Source organism: Bos javanicus, chromosome 7 (genome assembly GCF_032452875.1).
Source record: "Bos javanicus breed banteng chromosome 7, ARS-OSU_banteng_1.0, whole genome shotgun sequence".
NCBI lineage: Eukaryota > Metazoa > Chordata > Mammalia > Artiodactyla > Bovidae > Bos > Bos javanicus.
The window spans coordinates 16,629,433-16,646,863 of NC_083874.1; the positions used below are offsets into that span (position 1 = coordinate 16,629,433).

A 17,431-nucleotide genomic window follows, 5' to 3' on the forward strand; every position below is an offset into this window, starting at 1 on the left:
ATACCTTGTAGACACTCTGGATTCTGTTGTGTTCCTCTGAAGAACATTGATTCTTCCCCACATCCCTTTTTTAAATTTTCACAGGCAATTAAACTGTCTGAACTCAAGTTCCAAAGTCTCTTTCCCCTGGGGTGGGAGGAGGGTGATATCTTACTTTTCTTTAGCTTTACCCAGGCTGGTTGAAGTCTGCCCTGCACATGGTTCAAGGGTTAGCAAGAGACTTGCACAGCAATTTTGGATAGAATTTGAACCTGATTTTTGGTTGTTGCTTTTTGGCTTTTTCCTTTCCTGTGTGTTCTGCCCCATTGTTGAACTGTTATAGTCCCTTTGGATTCTGTCTTATCATTTTTCAATCCAGTTTCTATTTCCAGTGAGAAATGGGAAGCTCACTCCATACCATTCCCTTAGAACAGGTAGAGACTCCCCTCCAACTTTTGCCTATTTTTGGTAACTCTCTAGAGCTGTACTGCCCAGTAGAATTTTTTGCATTGATGGGAATGTTCCATACCTTCACTACCCAATATGGTAGCCACAAGCCACATGTGGCTATTAAGTGTAGAAATGTTCGTAATACAACTGAGGAACTGAATTGTAGATTTTAATTTTAATTAATTGGAAGTTAAATGAGCACATGTGGCTAATGGATACCATATAGGATGTTGGAACACCAAAACTTCAAGGTATAAGAGTTTTTTAGCATTTAGTCCAGAGTTTATCATTATCATCTCCGAGAGGGCTGGTCTGATGCAGCTAACTCCACTGTTATAAATGCCAAGGACAGAACTCTTTTGGTGGTTTTCCATTACATGAGTTACATATCAGTTCCTTAGTGTCTCTGGATTTTGCTTTCATTTTTTCAACTCAGTGATACTACCAAGTCCATGAGCATAGCTTTCCCTCCTCTCTTCATCCCAATTTGATCATTTTCTTAATTAAAAATTATTTTAATTGTGGTAAACCACATATAGCAAAAAAATTATCATCTGGACCATTTTATACAATATTCACATTGTCATGTAACCCATCTCCATGACTTATTCATTTTCCAAACAGAAACTGTTTTCATTGAACACTTAACTCCCCATCCAGCTACTCTAGCCCCTGGCACCCATCATTCTACTTTCTGTCTCTATAAATCTGACTCCTCTAACTAAGGACCCCCTGTAAGTGGAATCAGATAATATCTGTCTTTCTGAGATTGGTTTATTTCACTGGGCATCATGACCTCCAGGTTGGTCTTCCTCCTCCTTTTAAATGCTTATGTAATATTTCATAGTATGGAATCCTGAATTTCTGATGGAATTTCTGATCCCCAGCATTGGACATCCAGGTTGCTTCCAGTTCTCACTGGAAGGGAGAGAGGGAGGAACTCCAAGGGAAGCAAGAAAATTTGGGGAGTGATGGATATGTGTGTGCTCTTTGCTATCTCGTGGACTGTAGCCTACCAGGCTCCTCTGGCTATGAATATTTTCAGGCAAGTGTACTAGAGTGGGTTGCCATTTCCTCCTCAAAGAGATCTTCCCGACCCAGGGATCGGGCCCACAGCTTCTGCATTGACAGGCGGATTTTTTCCCACTAAGCTACCTGGGAAGCCTATAGTGATGGATATCTTGATCCAGGTGATGAGTTCCATCAGTCCATACATATGTCAAATGCATTGAATCACACACTTTAAACATGCATAGTTTTTGTGTGTCACTCAATAAAGTTATGTTTTTGGTTTTTTAAAAAAAATTTTGGCTGCATCACATAGCATGTGGGATCTTAGTTCCCCGACCAGGGATCAAACCCATGCTCTCTGCAATGGAAGCACAGAGTCTGGACCTCCAAGGAAGTCCCAGAGTTGTGTGTTTTTGTTTTTAACTAATTGCCTGAGCAGGAGACATAGGAGATGCAGGTTCGATTCCTGGGTCAGGAAGATCCCCTGGAAAAGGAAATAGCAACCTGCTCCAGTATTCTTGCCTGGGAAATCCCATGGACAGAGGAACCTGGAGGGCTACAGTCTATGGGGTCACAAAGAGTCAGACACGACTGAGCACACACTCAGCAAGCACTCTCCTTACAAGCCCATCAGTTTGCTTGACCTCTCTGAGTCCTGTGCAGGTAACAATCAGATCCTGCTGCCCCACCCCCCTTGCCTCTGGGGCTGGATCTGCTCACTTGCCCACAAAAACTTCCAGAGACCTGATCTCTCTTCCCTCCGTCCTTCTTGAAACTACCCTAACCAACTCCCAACACACCCCTACACTGGGTGATGCTGGGGACCCCACAGGTCTCTTCCTGGTCTGACCCTCCCTCACTGGTAGGAAGGCTCAGCTCTCTAAGCTCCCTGGGGCCAGCCAGGGCTGAACAGAAGCTTTGAAGAAAGGCCCTGGTGGGGTGGGCGGGACTAGGGAGGGAGCTCTGCTTCCTTAGGGTAGGAAGGATAGAGAAGGCCTCTTAAGTAGGGAATTTAATCTGACCCAGGTCTTAAAGACTAGTACAAATGAGCCCAGTGAAGGGGGTGCCTAGTGAAGGGGTGTGGGCACTTAAGGAAAAAGGCACCACCTGTGTAAAGGCTTTGCCGCCACTGGGTGGCGCCCTTGGGGGCTCTAGCACCTGGGATATTCCAGGAGATGTAGGAGGGAGGGAACAGATTCCAGGAGGGTGGATGGATGTCCCACAGTCAGCCCTCAGGCATCTGCAGATCAACCCTCACAGCCCTCCCTGATGGTTACTTTATTAGGGAGAGGGGGCAGTGGTAGGGGGTTGCATTGCCAAGGGGTGATTCTGAGAAGGTGCAGCCAGGGAACCTGGAGAAACAGGCTGTAGTGATGAGGGGTGGCCAATGGGCTGGGGATTCCAGGGAACATGGGCTAAGACTCTATGCTTCCAATGCAAGGGACCAGGGTTCCATACCTGGTCCAGGAAAATCCCACGTGCCATGGGGCAACTAAGCCCATGTGCTGCAACTACTGAAGCCTGCACACTGCAACAGAGACTCAGCACGGCCAAAAGTAAGTAAAGAAATAAATAATTGTAAGCATTAAAAAAAAAAAAAAAACAGTTCAAATGGGATGACAGGACTGAAGCAACAAAATTGGGTAAGGAGATGGAATAATATGATGGCTTCTTTGGTAGTGATCTGAGAAGAATTCTCCAAGGAGGTAACAGTGAAGCAAGATGTGAATGATGAGACAGAACTAGACAGGGGTTGCCTGGGAGAACAGCATGTGCAAAGGTCCTGAGGCAGGAATGAACTTGGTGAGTTGGTCATAGCACATGTAAAGGTCCTGAGATGGGAGTGAGCTTGGTGAGTTTTGGACACAGCACATGCAGACCCTGGAGGAGGAATCTGATTGGTGAATTGGAAGCCCACCAAGCAGCCATTGCAGTGAATTGAGTTGGGGGAGGGGGTGTACCAGCAGGGCCAGAGCATGAAGGGGAGAGGCAGAGCCCTGGACTTGGGACACCCCCCCGCTTAGGATCCTTGAAGGTGGTATCTCCTGGCCTGGCTACATCTCTGGTCGTGAGCACCCCGCAGGGACCCTGCTCAGAGAGGCCAAAGTGGAGGAGCCGGGGCTGGGTGCAGGAGTGGCTGTGGTTATCTACAAATAACCCCCTCTTAGCCCATCACGTGCTCCCTGCCTGGGCCTCTAGCCGAAGGAGTCAGGTGACCCCAAGCAGGCCAGGCTGTGGGGGCAGTGAGTGAGTATGTGTGTATGTGTCTGTTCTTCCCTGCACAGCCCAGACAAGCCCTGCACTTCCAGCCAGATTTAAAATAAAACGTGTGTGCACAGCTCTGCTCTGCTGGGTGTTGCCAGGGCAGGGGGGTGGGGGGCGGAGTTCAGGGGTGCTCTGCTCATCCTCCCCCTCCCCGTGTCAGCACAAAGCCCTGATCGCTGTCTTCTACTTGCCCCTCCAATCTGGGGATATTTTTAGGCACTAAGAAGGATTATCAGAGTCTGGCTCCCAGGTGGCAGAGGCAGGGCTGGGAGTGGGGCCAAAGTGCCTTTGAGAAGCAGTCCAGGCTGGGAGACCAGCTTGGGGAGGAGGGGGAGGAACTCGAGGGTGGGAGGGGAGATGAGGATAAAACCACAGGCTGGTTAGGCCTGACCAGCTGCCCCCTTGGTGATTCTCCAGATGACCCTTCAGCAGCCATCCTGAGCTCATTCATTGGCTACAGCTTTAAGGAAAGGCTGCAGAGGGAGGCGGGGGAGGAGCATGGATGGGAGGATGTCCCTGGGAGAACCACTCAGAACCTGCAGGGATCAATGCCCTCATTCCCAGACTGCTTCCCCCACCCAGCTGCTAACAGTAACTGCATTTTTACTCAGAGCTCACTCCACCCCAGGCATCATTCCCAACCCCTCCCCCACATGGCGGGCGGCAGCGGGGGTGGGGCGGGTTGGGGGGTGGGGGTGGCATTGTTATTCCCATTTTACAAATGAGGAAACTGAAACAGTGGTGAGGTCAATGGCAGGTAAATTGGAGGAATCAAATCCATTGCAAGACCAGCGTGGAGCATACAAGCCACCCAGCTTCCTGAACCTGTACAGGGTGCAGCAAAGCAGAAGATCTGGCTGTACACATTTTTCAGATGGGGCACCTTGAGGCCCAGAGAGGCAGAGGGTCCACAGGGAACAAGCAGAGGAGTTGGAGTCCAAAGGAGAAACAAATGAAAGTTATCCCTCACCACCCTGAGCCTTGCTCCCGCCTGCCCCTTCGGAGGAAGGCATCTGTTAGAGGAGGGAGTGGAAAAGAAGTTTGAGGCTTGCGGGCCATTGATGCATAGTTACAGCCATACCTGAGCCCCTTCTGCATGTCGGACACTGCCCATGTTTTCCACATGCAGGCTCACTGGCCTGCTTGACCACAAAGAAAGGAGGTGGGTGAATTCTCAGAGTTCAGTGTCTCTTCTTTATCAAGAGAGTGAAGGGGGTGAGTGAATAGACAGACACAGTTTAGAGAAAGGGTTTTTCCAGTAGTCATGTGTGGATGTGAGACTTGAACCATAAAGAAAGCTGAGCACCAAATAATTGGTACTTTTGAACTGTGGTATTCAAGCAGACTCTTGAGAGTCCCATGGACTGCAAGAAGATCAAACTAGTCAATCCTAAAGGAAATCAATCCTGAATATTCATTGGAAGGACTGATGCTGAAGCTGAAGCTCCAATACTTTGGCCACCTGATGTGAAGAACTGACTCATTGGAAGAGACTCTGACGCTGGAAAAGATTGAAGGCAGGAGGAGAAGGGGATGACAGAGGATGAGATGATCGGATGGTATCACTGACTCAATGGACATGTTTGAGCAAGCTCTGGGAGTTGGTAATGAACAAGGAAGCCTAGCATGCTGCAGTCCATGGGGTCATGAAGAGTTGGACATGACTGAGCAACTGAACTGACTGAGGAGGTCCAAGGCTGAGTCTTCTGCAGTCTGCAGCCCCCTTTGGAAGGCTCTGAGATTTGGAAAGTGCATTTCTGTTTTCCCTTCTGACTTGATGACCAGACAAGGCTATGCCTGCTTCAGCTGAGAGGACTAGGCATTGAGGTTGGTCATGCTCCCTTCCTTCTCCAACCCCCCTCTAAAGAAGGGCTGTCTGGCCAGCTTCCAACATCACAGTGAATGAGGCAGGGCTGGCAGAGGGTGCTTTAACTGGATCTGAGGTGGGAACAATTGAGAGGTGCCTCCAGGAGGAAGTGGCAACTGAACCGGGTTTTGAAGGATGTGTAGGAGTTTGCCAGACAGGAGAGGTACGTTAGCCCTGTGAGGGCTGAGACCTTACCAGTTTTCATCATCATTTTGTGTTCTCACTACTCAGCATGGGGCAAAAAATATTAGATGGTCATTCTAGGCAGAGGACGGCATTCGTAAAAGCTGGGGTGTGTGCTAGGAGCAGAATGTATCAAGCAGTGGAAGTGGGCTTTGAGCTGGGGACATGGGCAGAGGCCTGGGATTATGGGATGCCACTGCTTGCGTGCATTTTCACTTGTCCCCAAAGCTCATCGTGACATGCCAGCACCATGGGTGCAGGGGACTCAGATCTTGGGAAGAACATGCGGCTGGGGGCCTGGACTTCTGAGTTCTGGCTCCAGCTCTGGCTGGCTGTGGGCCTTCCCAGGCTGCCCAGCCTGCTTACATCTGTACTGAGGGGTGTTCAGATAGGTGTGAGGGCCCTTGAGAAGGCTATAGATACCCTGTCGTGAATGTAGCTCTTGCTGGGAGGTTGTGTGGGGGTGAGGCCAGAAATTCTGGGCAGGGCATGTGCACTCATGCCCCTGTGGGTGCATGGGATCAGGCCAAATTTTCCTGTTAGTGAATTTTTTATGTGTTTTTTTTTAACCATTTTTAAAAATTGAAGTTTTGTTAATTTATGTGTTAGTTTCAGGTGTATAGGACAGTGATTCAGTTTATATATATATATGGTTAGTTGTGGAGAAGGAAATGGCAACCCACTCCAGTACTCTTGCCTGGAAAATCCCATGGATAGAGGAACCTGATAGGCTACAGTCCATGGGGTCGCAAAGGGTCGGACGCAACTGAGCGACTTCACTCACTCATGGTTAGTTGCTCAGTCATGTCCAACTCTTTGCGACTCTATGGACTATAACCCTCCAGGCTCCTCTGTCCATGGGATTCTCCAGGCAAGAATACTGGAGTGGGTTGCCATGCCCTCCTCCAGGGGATCTTCCAACCCAGGGATCAAACCCAGTCTCCCACATGCAGGCAGATCCTTTACCATCTGAGCTACCAAGGAAGCCCAAGAATACTGGAGTGGGTAGCCTATCCCTTCTCCAGGGCAATCTTTCAGACCCAAGAATCGAACTGGGGTCTCCTGCATTGTAGACAGATTCTTTACCAGCTGGGCTACCCAGGAACTATATATATATACTTTTTCAGAATTCCTTAAGTTCTTTTATATATATATATTCTTTTTTAGATTCTTTTCCATTCTAGTTATTACAAGATATTAAATACAATTCCTTGTGGTATACAACTGGTCCTCTTGTTTACCAATTTCATATTTGTGTGTTTAGTTGCTCAGTCATGTCCGACTCTTTGCGACCTCATGGACTATAGCCCACTAAGCTCCTCTGCCCATGGGATTCTCCAGCAAGAATGCTGGAATGGGTAGCCATTACCTTCTCCAGGGCATCTTTCTGATTCAGGGATCAAACCCGGTCTCCTGCATTGCAGGTGGATTCTTTACTGTCTGAGCCACCAGGGAAGTAGTGTTATCTGTTATATGTTAATCACAAACTCCTAATTTATCTTTTTTTAAAGACATCAACCACTTGGGCAAAAGTCCCTCCATCCTCCTATCCATCTGTCTGTTCTGTCTGGGTCTCCTGAACCTTGTGGGCCTAAACTAACCACTGTCACACACCTGTCTTAAGGAAAATTGCACAAGAGGAGAGCTGTGAGTTTACTTTTTATTCAGAGTCTTTATATGTGCGCTCAGTCGTGTCTGACTCTTTGCAACCCCATGGACTGTAGCCCGCCAGGCTCCTCTGTCCAAGGGATTTTCCAGGAATAGAGGTGTAGGTTGCCATGGCCTCCTCGAGGGGATCGTCCCAACCCAGGGATCAAACCTGTGTCTCTTGTGTCTCCTGCATTGCCAAGGGGGTTCTTTACCACCGCGCCACCTCAGGGTCTTCTGGAGACAGCCAGTTGGTAGCTCTGAGTAAACAGCTCCAAAGATGAAGGGGAGGAGCCAGAATATACATGAATTTTGCGGGGTAGGAAATACATGCAGTCCAGCACACACCTTGGGAAAATATGATTGCCTGTCATGAAGAATAGATAAGATAATCATTTTCGTGCTTTTCTGTGTTTGGGAAGATGCGAGAATCTGAGGTCATTGAAATTCTTCTGGCTACGAGTCTAACTATCCAGGGACCCTTTTTGTCCAAAGCACAGAATGCCTCATCCTGTTTTTCTCCTATCCTGAATTCCCCTGTGGGCTCACTGCCTGTAGGTTGCAATTTAACCCTTCATGTAACTGGATGGTGAGCAACACTCTTTGTTCCCTTTTTTTTTTTTCTCACTTTTACCCATCTGTCAGGCTGGGGCCTCTTGGTGTCCCTCCCACGCCAGCGTGTCCAGTGGTGGTGGCTACTCTTCATCACTTCACTGATGCCTGAACTCGAACGCCCTCTGCCATGGTCTTTGGGCTGATTCCTCATGTACACTTCCTCCCTGGGGGATTTCATCCATTACCTGCCCCAACCCCGGAGGAGCTCCAGCCGAATCCTTGGCCTCAGGGACATCCAAGGCACGGCCCTCCAAATCCACCCAACTCCTGCCCCCCAAATCCACTGTCCACTGAAAAAAAAAAAAGCACAACCTAAAACCTGAGAATTATATTTTACTCTGTGGACATTCTGAAGACTTCAAGCCCAGAGACAGCCTCTCAGATAGCTCTGAGGAAGTGCTCTGAAGAGATGAGGGAGGAATCAGGATATATAGGAATGTTTGTAACAAAGACCAGGTAGTCGGAACTTCAAAAGATTACTGCTAGTTAAAACCAGGGCTTCCCTGCTGGTCTGGTGCTTTAAGAATCCACCTGCCGATGCAGGGGACACGAGTTCAATCCCTGACCCGAGGAGATTGCATGTGGCAGAGGGCAACTGGCCCGGTGCCCCACAATGACTGAAGCCCATGCTCCGTAACAAGAGAAGCCAAAACATTGGGTCCTAGATTTTTTTCAAGGCAGATGTTTTAATCTGCACAGAGGAGGGCGCACAGCGTGGAAGCACAGCTCAGCGTGTTTTCTCAACCAGAATACCACATGCATCAGGAGACAGGACATTCCAACCCCCAGCAACCTCTCCTGGCCCCTCTGATCCCTGCCTGCTCCTAAGAGTAACCCCCCTTACCTGGCAATGTGCGTGGGGAGAAATAACGCCCCCCTTAATGACGTCTGCATCCCAATCCAGAACCTGGGGGTATGTGCTACCCCATGTGGCAAAGGGAATCTGAGCTTTCAGGTGGACCTAAGGTTGCTAGTTGGCAGATCTTGGTGGGGAGGCGGGGAATGTAGTAGCTTCTCCGGGTTTATCTGAGTGGGCCCCTATTCTGGCCTCCCAAAGCCACTTCCTGTCTGGGAATCCACCCCCACCCTTGCCATCTCACCTAAAATAAAACTGAGGGCCATAAAACTCCCAGACTTCACAAGATCAAGTGTAAAATGGTGCAGCCACTCCAGAATACAATTTGGTAGTTGCTCATCAAGGAAGATATGCAGTGAAAGTAAAAAAGTGAAAGTGTTAGTCACTCTGTCATGTCTGATACTTTGCGACCTCATGGATTCGGGCAAGAACACTGGAGTGGGTTGCCGTTCACTTTTCCAGAGGATCCTCCTGACCCAGGGATCAAACCAGGGTCTCCTGCATTGCAGGCAGATTCTTTACTGTCTGAACCACCAAGGAAGCCCAAGTATGACCCAGTAATTCCACTCCTCCGGACAGACCCAGGAAACAGAAAGACATCTATTCACACAAGACTGGGGACGTGAATGTTCTGAACAGTTTTGCTCATAACTACCCCAAACTGAATGCATCTCGGATGTCCATCAAGTGAATGATAAGACTTTCTTGGTGGTCCAGTGGTTGATTGGATCCCTGGTCTGGGAGGATCCCGCAGACTTCAGAGCAACTAAGTCCATGGGCCACAACTACTGAAGCCCACGTGCCCTAGAGCCCGTGCTCCTCAACGAGAAGCCATTGCAACAAAGCCTGCTCACTGCAATTAGAGAGTAGCCCCTGGTCACCACAACTAGAGAAAAGCCTGCATGCAGCAACAAAGACCCAGTGCCGCCAAAAAAATAAATAAAACAAATACATTTAATAATAATAAGTAAAAGTTAAAAAAACAAGTGAATGCCAACCAACTGTGGTATATTCATTTAGTGGGGCTTCCCTGGTAGCTCAGATGGTAAAGAATCTGCCTGCAATATGGGAGACCTGGGTTTGGTCCCTGGGTTGGGAAGATCCCCTGGAGAAGGGAACGGCAACCCACTCCACTATTCTTGCCTGGAGAATTCCATGGATTGAAGAGCCTGACAGGCTAACAGTCCATGGGGTCGCAAAGAGTCGGACACCAGTGAGCAACTTTCACTGTTCATTTAGTACCAACAATTTGAGAATTAAAGCTACTGAACTTGCAACAACAGAGGTGAATCTTGAAAATATTATACAAGTGAAAGAAGCTAGACACAAAGATGGGGTTTGTGATTCCATTTATATGAAGCTCTGGAACAGACAAAAGTAACCCCCAATGGAAAAAAAAAAACTGGAGCAGAGGTTACCTTTGGACGGTGGAGATGGAGGTTGACTGAGAAGGGACTGAGAGAGAGAGAGAAGGTGATGGAGGGAGGAGAATGTTTGTGGCTGGAGGTTGGTTTACATAGGTGCGTGTATTGGTCAAAACTCAGCAATTGCGCACTTAATGTTGATGCATTGTGCTCTAGTAAATTTTACCTTCAAAGAAAAAAAAACACGTAAGTCAATATTGAACTCTAGTTAATGATCTGCATGCTGAAATATTTAAGGGTGATGTGACTTGATGTCAGCTACTTTTTTAAAAGAATTTATTGAAGTATGGCCCTAGTGGCAGTGGCAAAGAATCCGCCTGCCAGTGCAGAAGATGCAAGAAACTCGGGTTCACTCCCTCAGCGGGGAAGATCCCCTGGAGGAGGAAATGGCAACCCACTCCAGTATTCTTGACTGGAAAATTCCATGGGCAGGGGAGCCTGGTAGGCTACAGACCATGTGGTCGCAAAGACTTGGACACACCAGTGTGCATACATGCACCAGTGTGCATGTACATGGACACACCAGTGCACACACGGTTGATTTCCACTGTTGTGTTAGCTTCAGGTATACCGCACGGTGAACCAGTTATACACGATATATATTCTTTTTTAGATTCTTTTCCATTACAGGTTATTACAAGAAATTGAGTAGAGTTCCATGTGCTATTCAGTAGGTCCTTGTTGGTTATCAGTTTTATATATAGTAGTATATTGGCACCCCACTCCAGTACTCTTGCCTGGAAAATTCCATGGACAGAGGAGCCTGGTAGGCTACAGTCCATAGGGTTGCAAAGAGTCAGACACGACTGAGCAACTTCACTTTCATATGTATTTTAACCCCAAACTCCTAATTTATTCCTCCCCCTAAGCTGCTTATTTTGTGGGTTTCTGTTTGCTTTTAATGCAAATTCAGATCAGATCAGTCGCTCAGTCGTGTCCAACTCTTTGCAACCCCATGAATCGCAGCACACCAGGCCTCCCTGTCCATCACCAACTCCTGGAGTTCACTGAGACTCACGTCCATCGAGTCAGTGATGCCATCCAGCCATCTCATCCTCTGTCGTCCCCTTCTCCTCCTGCCCCCAATCCCTCCCAGCATCAGAGTCTTTTCCAATGAGTCAACTCTTCGCATGAGGTGGCCAAAGTACTGGAGTTTCAGCTTTAGCATCATTCCTTCCAAAGAAATCCCAGGGCTGATCTCCTTTAGAATGGACTGGTTGGGTCTCCTTGCAGTCCAAGGGACTCTCAAGAGTCTTCTCCAACACCACAGTTCAAAAGCGTCAATTCTTCGGCGCTCAGCCTTCTTCACAGTCCAACTCTCACATCCATACATGAGCACTGGAAAAACCATAGCCTTGACTAGACGAACCTTTGTTGGCAAAGTAATGTCTCTGCTTTTGAATATGCTATCTAGGTTGGTCATAACTTTCCTTCCAAGGAGTAAGCGTCTTTTAATTTCATGGCTGCAGTCACCATCTGTAGTGATTTTGGAGCCCAGAAAAATAAAGTCTGACACTGTTTCCACTGTTTCCCCATCTATTTGCCATGAAGTGGTGGGACCAGATGCCATGATCTTCGTTTTCTGAATGTTGAGCTTTAAGCCAACTTTTTCACTCTCCACTTTCACTTTCATCAAGAGGCTTTTGAGTTCCTCTTCACTTTCTGCAATAAGGGTGGTGTCACCTGCATATCTGAGGTTATTGATATTTCTCCCGGCAATCTTGATTCCAGCTTGTGTTTCTTCCAGTCCAGCATTTCTCATGATGTACTCTGCATATTTATTATTAATAGTATGCCAATTTTATGCTAATATCACAGGATTTTACAACTTAACAAATAGTTATTAAAGTACATTTAGAAAAGAAATGTCAAAGAATTAAAAGGTAAGATAAAAAGACAGCAAATCAAGACGTGGTAATGGTGTAAAGATGGAAATATAGATAAGTGCAACAGAAGAGAAAATTCCATAAATAGATTTTGAAATATAATAACTTTTTAAAAGCTAAAATACTTACTAAAACAAGATAGGAAAGGTGAGCTACTAAGTGGTACTTAAAGAACAAATTGAGAAAAAAGTTCTGATTCCCAGCTTAGTTGTCCCAGCCAAATAAATTCTAAGTAAAGTCTTAAATACACATGTATATGTATGTGCATATATAAAATCACATTGTAGAAACTGTAGTAATAAAAATAGAATATGTATTAAATTGGAGGGTAAATCGCAATCTCTGAAGCAGCAGATAAAATCTTGAGAATAAGTCTTCTTTAAAAAACCATATTATTTAATCTTGAAAGAAGTAAGGCGTTAGTCGCTCAGTCGTGTCCAACTCTCTGCAACCCCATGGACCCCATAGCCCACCAGGTTCCTCTGTTCATGGGATTTCCCAGGCAAGAATATGGAGTGGGTTGCCATTTCCTCCTCCAGAGGATCTTCCCAGCTCAGGGATGGAACCCAAGTTTCTTGCATCTTCTGTATTGGTAGGTGGATTCTTTACAGCGCCAACAGTCTGAACCTGGGTCTCCCGCATTGCAGGCAGATTCTTTAACATCTGAGCCACCAGGGAATGATGTCTTAAGATTAAAACAGCATTAAGAGGAGCTGATTCTTTTGTTGGTTCTCTGCTGTCATAGACTTTGGGGTGATAAAAGTTCTCCTGGGCTGAGCAAGAAGCAACGTTGTGGTCCCCCAGCTGTTTTTTTGAAGTCCACCCAAAAACGCACTGGTGGGTGGATAGAGGGATGGATGGATGCATGGGCAGATGTGTTATAAAGCAGCAGAGCAAAACGCGAATGGTAGCCTAGTGGTGGGTATATAAACACTCACTGTAAATTTGGCTTCTCTGTAAGATGTTGGAGGAAATCATCTGATTCCGCCTCACAGTCCACAGAGCATGACCTGCCCCCACCCCCTTCCTGCACTCACCTCCTCCCACTCTCTCCCCTTGCTCACTCTGCTGCAGCCACAAAGGCATCTTACTGGTCCTCCCCTGCTCAGTGTTGCTCAGTCCTGCCTCAGGGCCTTTGCACCTGCCACTCTGGAAAGTCCCTCCCAGCCCCTCTCCCACCACCACTACCCACTTCTGCACATACCCAAGCCTTCCTCATCTCTAGGTCTCAGCTCAGATTGTGTTTCCTTAGAGACCTTCCATGATAAATCATGTCACCCTGTTTCTACCAGGCCCCATCAAGAAGTGTTGTCTCATTTATATATGAATCTGTTTACTTGTGGGCTGGCTGCCTCCCCCTGCAGGGCTGTGAGCTTCATGGGAACAGGAATGTGTCTGCTTTGTTCCCTGCTGTGTCTCCAACATCCAGCCTCAGGCTCTGGCATGTATAAGCCACTCAGAGAACATCTCATGGATGGATGGGTGGATAGATAGGTAGACAGATGGGTGGATGAACGGATGGATGAGTGGATGGATGGGTGGGTGGATGAACAGATGATAGATGAATTGATGGATGGGTAGATGGCTGGATGCATAGATGTAAAGGTGGGCAGGCATGTGGCTGGCTGGCTGAACAGATGAATAGGTGTGTGGAGGGATGGACGGATGAATAGATGGACAGTGGGTGGGTGGATGGATGAACAGACAGGTAGACAGACAGGTGGGTATGGATGTGTGGACAGGTGGATGGATGGATGGGATGATGGACAGGTAAATGGGTGGATGGATAGGTGAATGGATGGATGGATGGATGGATGAACTCGTACATGTACAGGTGGGCAAGCAAATGATATGGCTGGATGGATGAATAGTTGAATAGGTGGACTGAACGGATGGATGGGTGGGCTGATGGGTGGATGGATGGATGGACGGACAGACAAATGAATGAACAGACTTTGCAAGTGAGGACCAGTATAGGGGTTGGGGCACTTGTTTTAAATCTTGGGAACCAGAGAAGCTATTTGGGCTCCTCAGGACAGCTGGGCCCCACAGCAGCTCCCCAGCAGCTCTTGGTGGAAAGCTGGCCCACCTTGACCATTGCTCCATTATCTGGCAGCAAGCTCGGTTAGACTGTAGGTACTTGCCCAGCCGTGGTCAGGAGAAAGTGAGACAGCTGACATTCACACCTCAAGGAGAGTCCATGCGTGGAAGGATGGCCAGGGAGGGAATTGTGGATTCCTTAAATCCTTCATCTTTGGGCTGTTTCAGAGGAACCTCCCCTCAATGACAGAAAAGCTTCCCGGCTGCTTGAGAACTCAAGGTCATCACCCTAATCAGCCTCTCCCTTCTGCCTGCCTTTCTCATGTCTGTAAAGTACAGTATAATAACTACCATCATGAGCTACATTTAAGGGTCAGTAGTCACCAGGCTAAGCACTTTGTGCACCTTATGAAGCTGGGCTGTGAGGTGGATATTGCCATTCCAGTTTTACAAATGAACTTGAGATTCAGAGAGGTCAGGTCATTTGCCTGAGGACACACGGCCCCAGTCTAACCTTCACACTGGCTCTAATAAGCTCCAGGTTGCCAGGGGCTGGGGGGAAGAGGGCAGGTTGCCCGGTCCTCCCACTCAACGTGTCCTGTGTGCCGAGCTGTCCATTCACTGGACCCTGTGTCCACAGGATGTGGTCCAGCCTGAACGACTGGCTGTGGAACGAGAGGTTGTGGCTCCCCGCCAACATCTCATGGGCTCAACTGGAGGACCACGATGGCCTGGTCTTCCCCCACCCCCGGGACACATTGATGGCTGTGCCCCTAGCGCTGGCCCTGGTGGTCGTTCGCTTCACCTTCGAGAGGTAAGTGACTGCGCCACCCACCCTGCGCTCTCCCATCTGCAGGATCGCATCCTTGTGTGTCCCTGGAGGGAGCCTGGCTTTGAGTCACAGTGCTCTTCTGGCTCCATCCTGCCCCCTACCCCAGCTGCCGCCGCCCATATTCTGAGGGTCTCCGAGGCCTGGGACATTGGCTGCAGGTTTCTGGAAGTGCCAGCATCTCGGAAAACAAGTGGGGGCCTTGGGGGGGCAGGGGATGCTCTTGCTTTGCTGACCTGGGATGGGTCTACAGAGGCCAGTCAGTAAGTAAAGAACTCCCACCCACTCCCTCATCCTTCCTTCCTGTATGAGTGCCTCTCCTCCCTCCCTGGGCCCCACTCTTCCTTCCTGGTTCCTTCCAATGCCTCCCCTTTGATCTCCTTTGTAGCCAAAGGAAGGGCTAGGGTACTCCAGCCCCCACTTTGGGACCCCTGTCACTCAGCTCCTGTAGCCGGGCCCCTGGCCCTGAGTGTATGCTGAACGCACCCATGGGTTTTCAGTTATTTCTCATGCGATCCAGACGCTGCCCCAGACTGCAGTTCTTCTTTCCCTGGCCGTCCGTCTCCTGGGTCCCTTCCCTCTGTCCCACGCTCTTCTACCTGACTTACACTGTGGTCACAGCTCCCACATCTGCCTGGCCCCCACGGCCCACCCGCCACAAGGTTTGCCCCCCTCAAAGCTTCCCACTCGGTGCTAGGGGCCCCTCCCGCTCCCCTTCCTGCACAGCTCACATGTGATTTCAGATTCCACCTTTTTCTAAAAAATATGTATGATCTTCGCTGCAGGATGTGGTATCTTTAGTTCCAGCATGCAGCAGCTGTGGCATGTGGGATCTAGTCCCCTGACCAGGGGTTGAACCTGGGCCCCCTGCATTGGGAGCATGGAGTTTCAGCCACTGGACTGCCAGGGCCGTCCCAGGTCCCCAACCTTCTTTGCAACCCCCTGGCGTTTCTACACCGTGCTTGTCCCACTCACACGGAGCTTCCTGGAGTCAAGGTTCCTGGGACACAGGCTGGACATGGGGAACCCAGGGCCCATTCATTGACATTATATTTACCAGACACTCTTTGAGCTTTTACTCTGCCAACCCCTGCTCTGAGCAGTTTGCCTGTCTTAACTCAGCCCTCATGGCCACCCGGTGAAGTGGTACTGTTATTATCCCCATTTTACAGAAGAGGAAATGGAGGCACAGAGAGGTCAAGTGACCTGCCTGGGGTCACACAGCAGGTAGGTCATCTAGGACCAAGGCTTTGCCTGAGGGATTCTGGGAGGCCCAATTCAGCCAGGCCTTGAAGGCTGGGTCTGTTTTCTCACCTATTTAGCCAATGGCTCCAGCTGAGACGGGCATGTTAACTCCTCCCAAAGATATCCCTTGCTTTTCTAAAGGGCAATGAGGTTGTAAGTAGCTTTTCTGGGGTCAAACACAGGCAGAGGTTTTCCCCATTAAGGGAAAGTGACTCCTGGGCCTGCCTTTCGCTTGCTGTGTCGCCTGGGGTGGATCTCTGGCCTTCCTGAGCCTCAGTTTGCCTATCAGGACAATAATAATAGGGTTAAGTGAGCGGCACACAAGGTGGACTTAGACACGTGCTTGGCAGATCGTACGTTTCAATAAATGGCAGTCGTGGGGCCTCCTAGTGGTCCAACGCTTACGAGTCCACGGTTCAGCTGCAGAGGGCCAGGGTTCCATCCCTTGTTGGGGAACTAGGATCCAGAATGACCTGAGGCATAGCCAAAAGAAAAAAACAAAACATGGCAGTCATGTCCCATTCCTGCCTCCTCCCTCCCTGCCCCCCAGCATGAGTGAGTCTGGAATGAGTCCCTTGCTGCGCTGCCCTGAACCTCAGTTTCCCCCAGTGTAAGGTGATATTGACACGGTGGACACGCAGCTTGGTCCTGACCCTGGTCTTGGACACCCCCTTGTGAGCACTGTGGTGATTGCCTCACCAGGGTCCCAGCTCCTCCAAATGTCCACAAGGGAGGAGGGGATGCGGGGAGGGAGGAGCCCTGAGAAGGAGCAGACGTGCTCCTGCCTATGGGGGGCCCCCACCCAGGTTGGGGGGCGCAGATCAGAACTCAGGCAGTGAAGGGATGCTCATCCCTGCTTTGGGATGGAGTGAAGGTGCCTGCTGTTTAGTCACTAAGTCATATCCAACTTTGCCACCCCATGGACTGCAGCACGCCAGGCTTAACTGTCCTTCACTATGTCCCGGAGTTTGCTCAAACTCATGTCCATTGAGTCTATGATGCCATCCATCCATCTCATCCTCTGCATCCCCCTTCTTCTGCCTTCAATCTTTCCCAGCATCAGGGTCTTTTCCATTGATTCAGCTCTTCACATCAGGTGGCCAAACTATTGGAGCTTCAGCTTCAGCATCAGTC

At 48.9% G+C, this 17,431-nt stretch overlaps 1 protein-coding gene across 2 annotated transcripts in view; it reads left to right on the forward strand.

Moving 5' to 3' along the window:
* Positions 1–17,431, forward strand: part of CERS4 (ceramide synthase 4) — a 35,228-nt gene that overhangs the window by 11,791 nt on the left and 6,006 nt on the right. For both annotated transcript variants that reach the window (XM_061422364.1, XM_061422363.1), the window contains one exon: positions 14,864–15,037. In XM_061422364.1, coding sequence (XP_061278348.1) covers positions 14,865–15,037 — 173 coding nt within the window. In that variant the 5' untranslated portion in view covers position 14,864. The remainder of the gene's footprint in view (positions 1–14,863; positions 15,038–17,431) is intronic.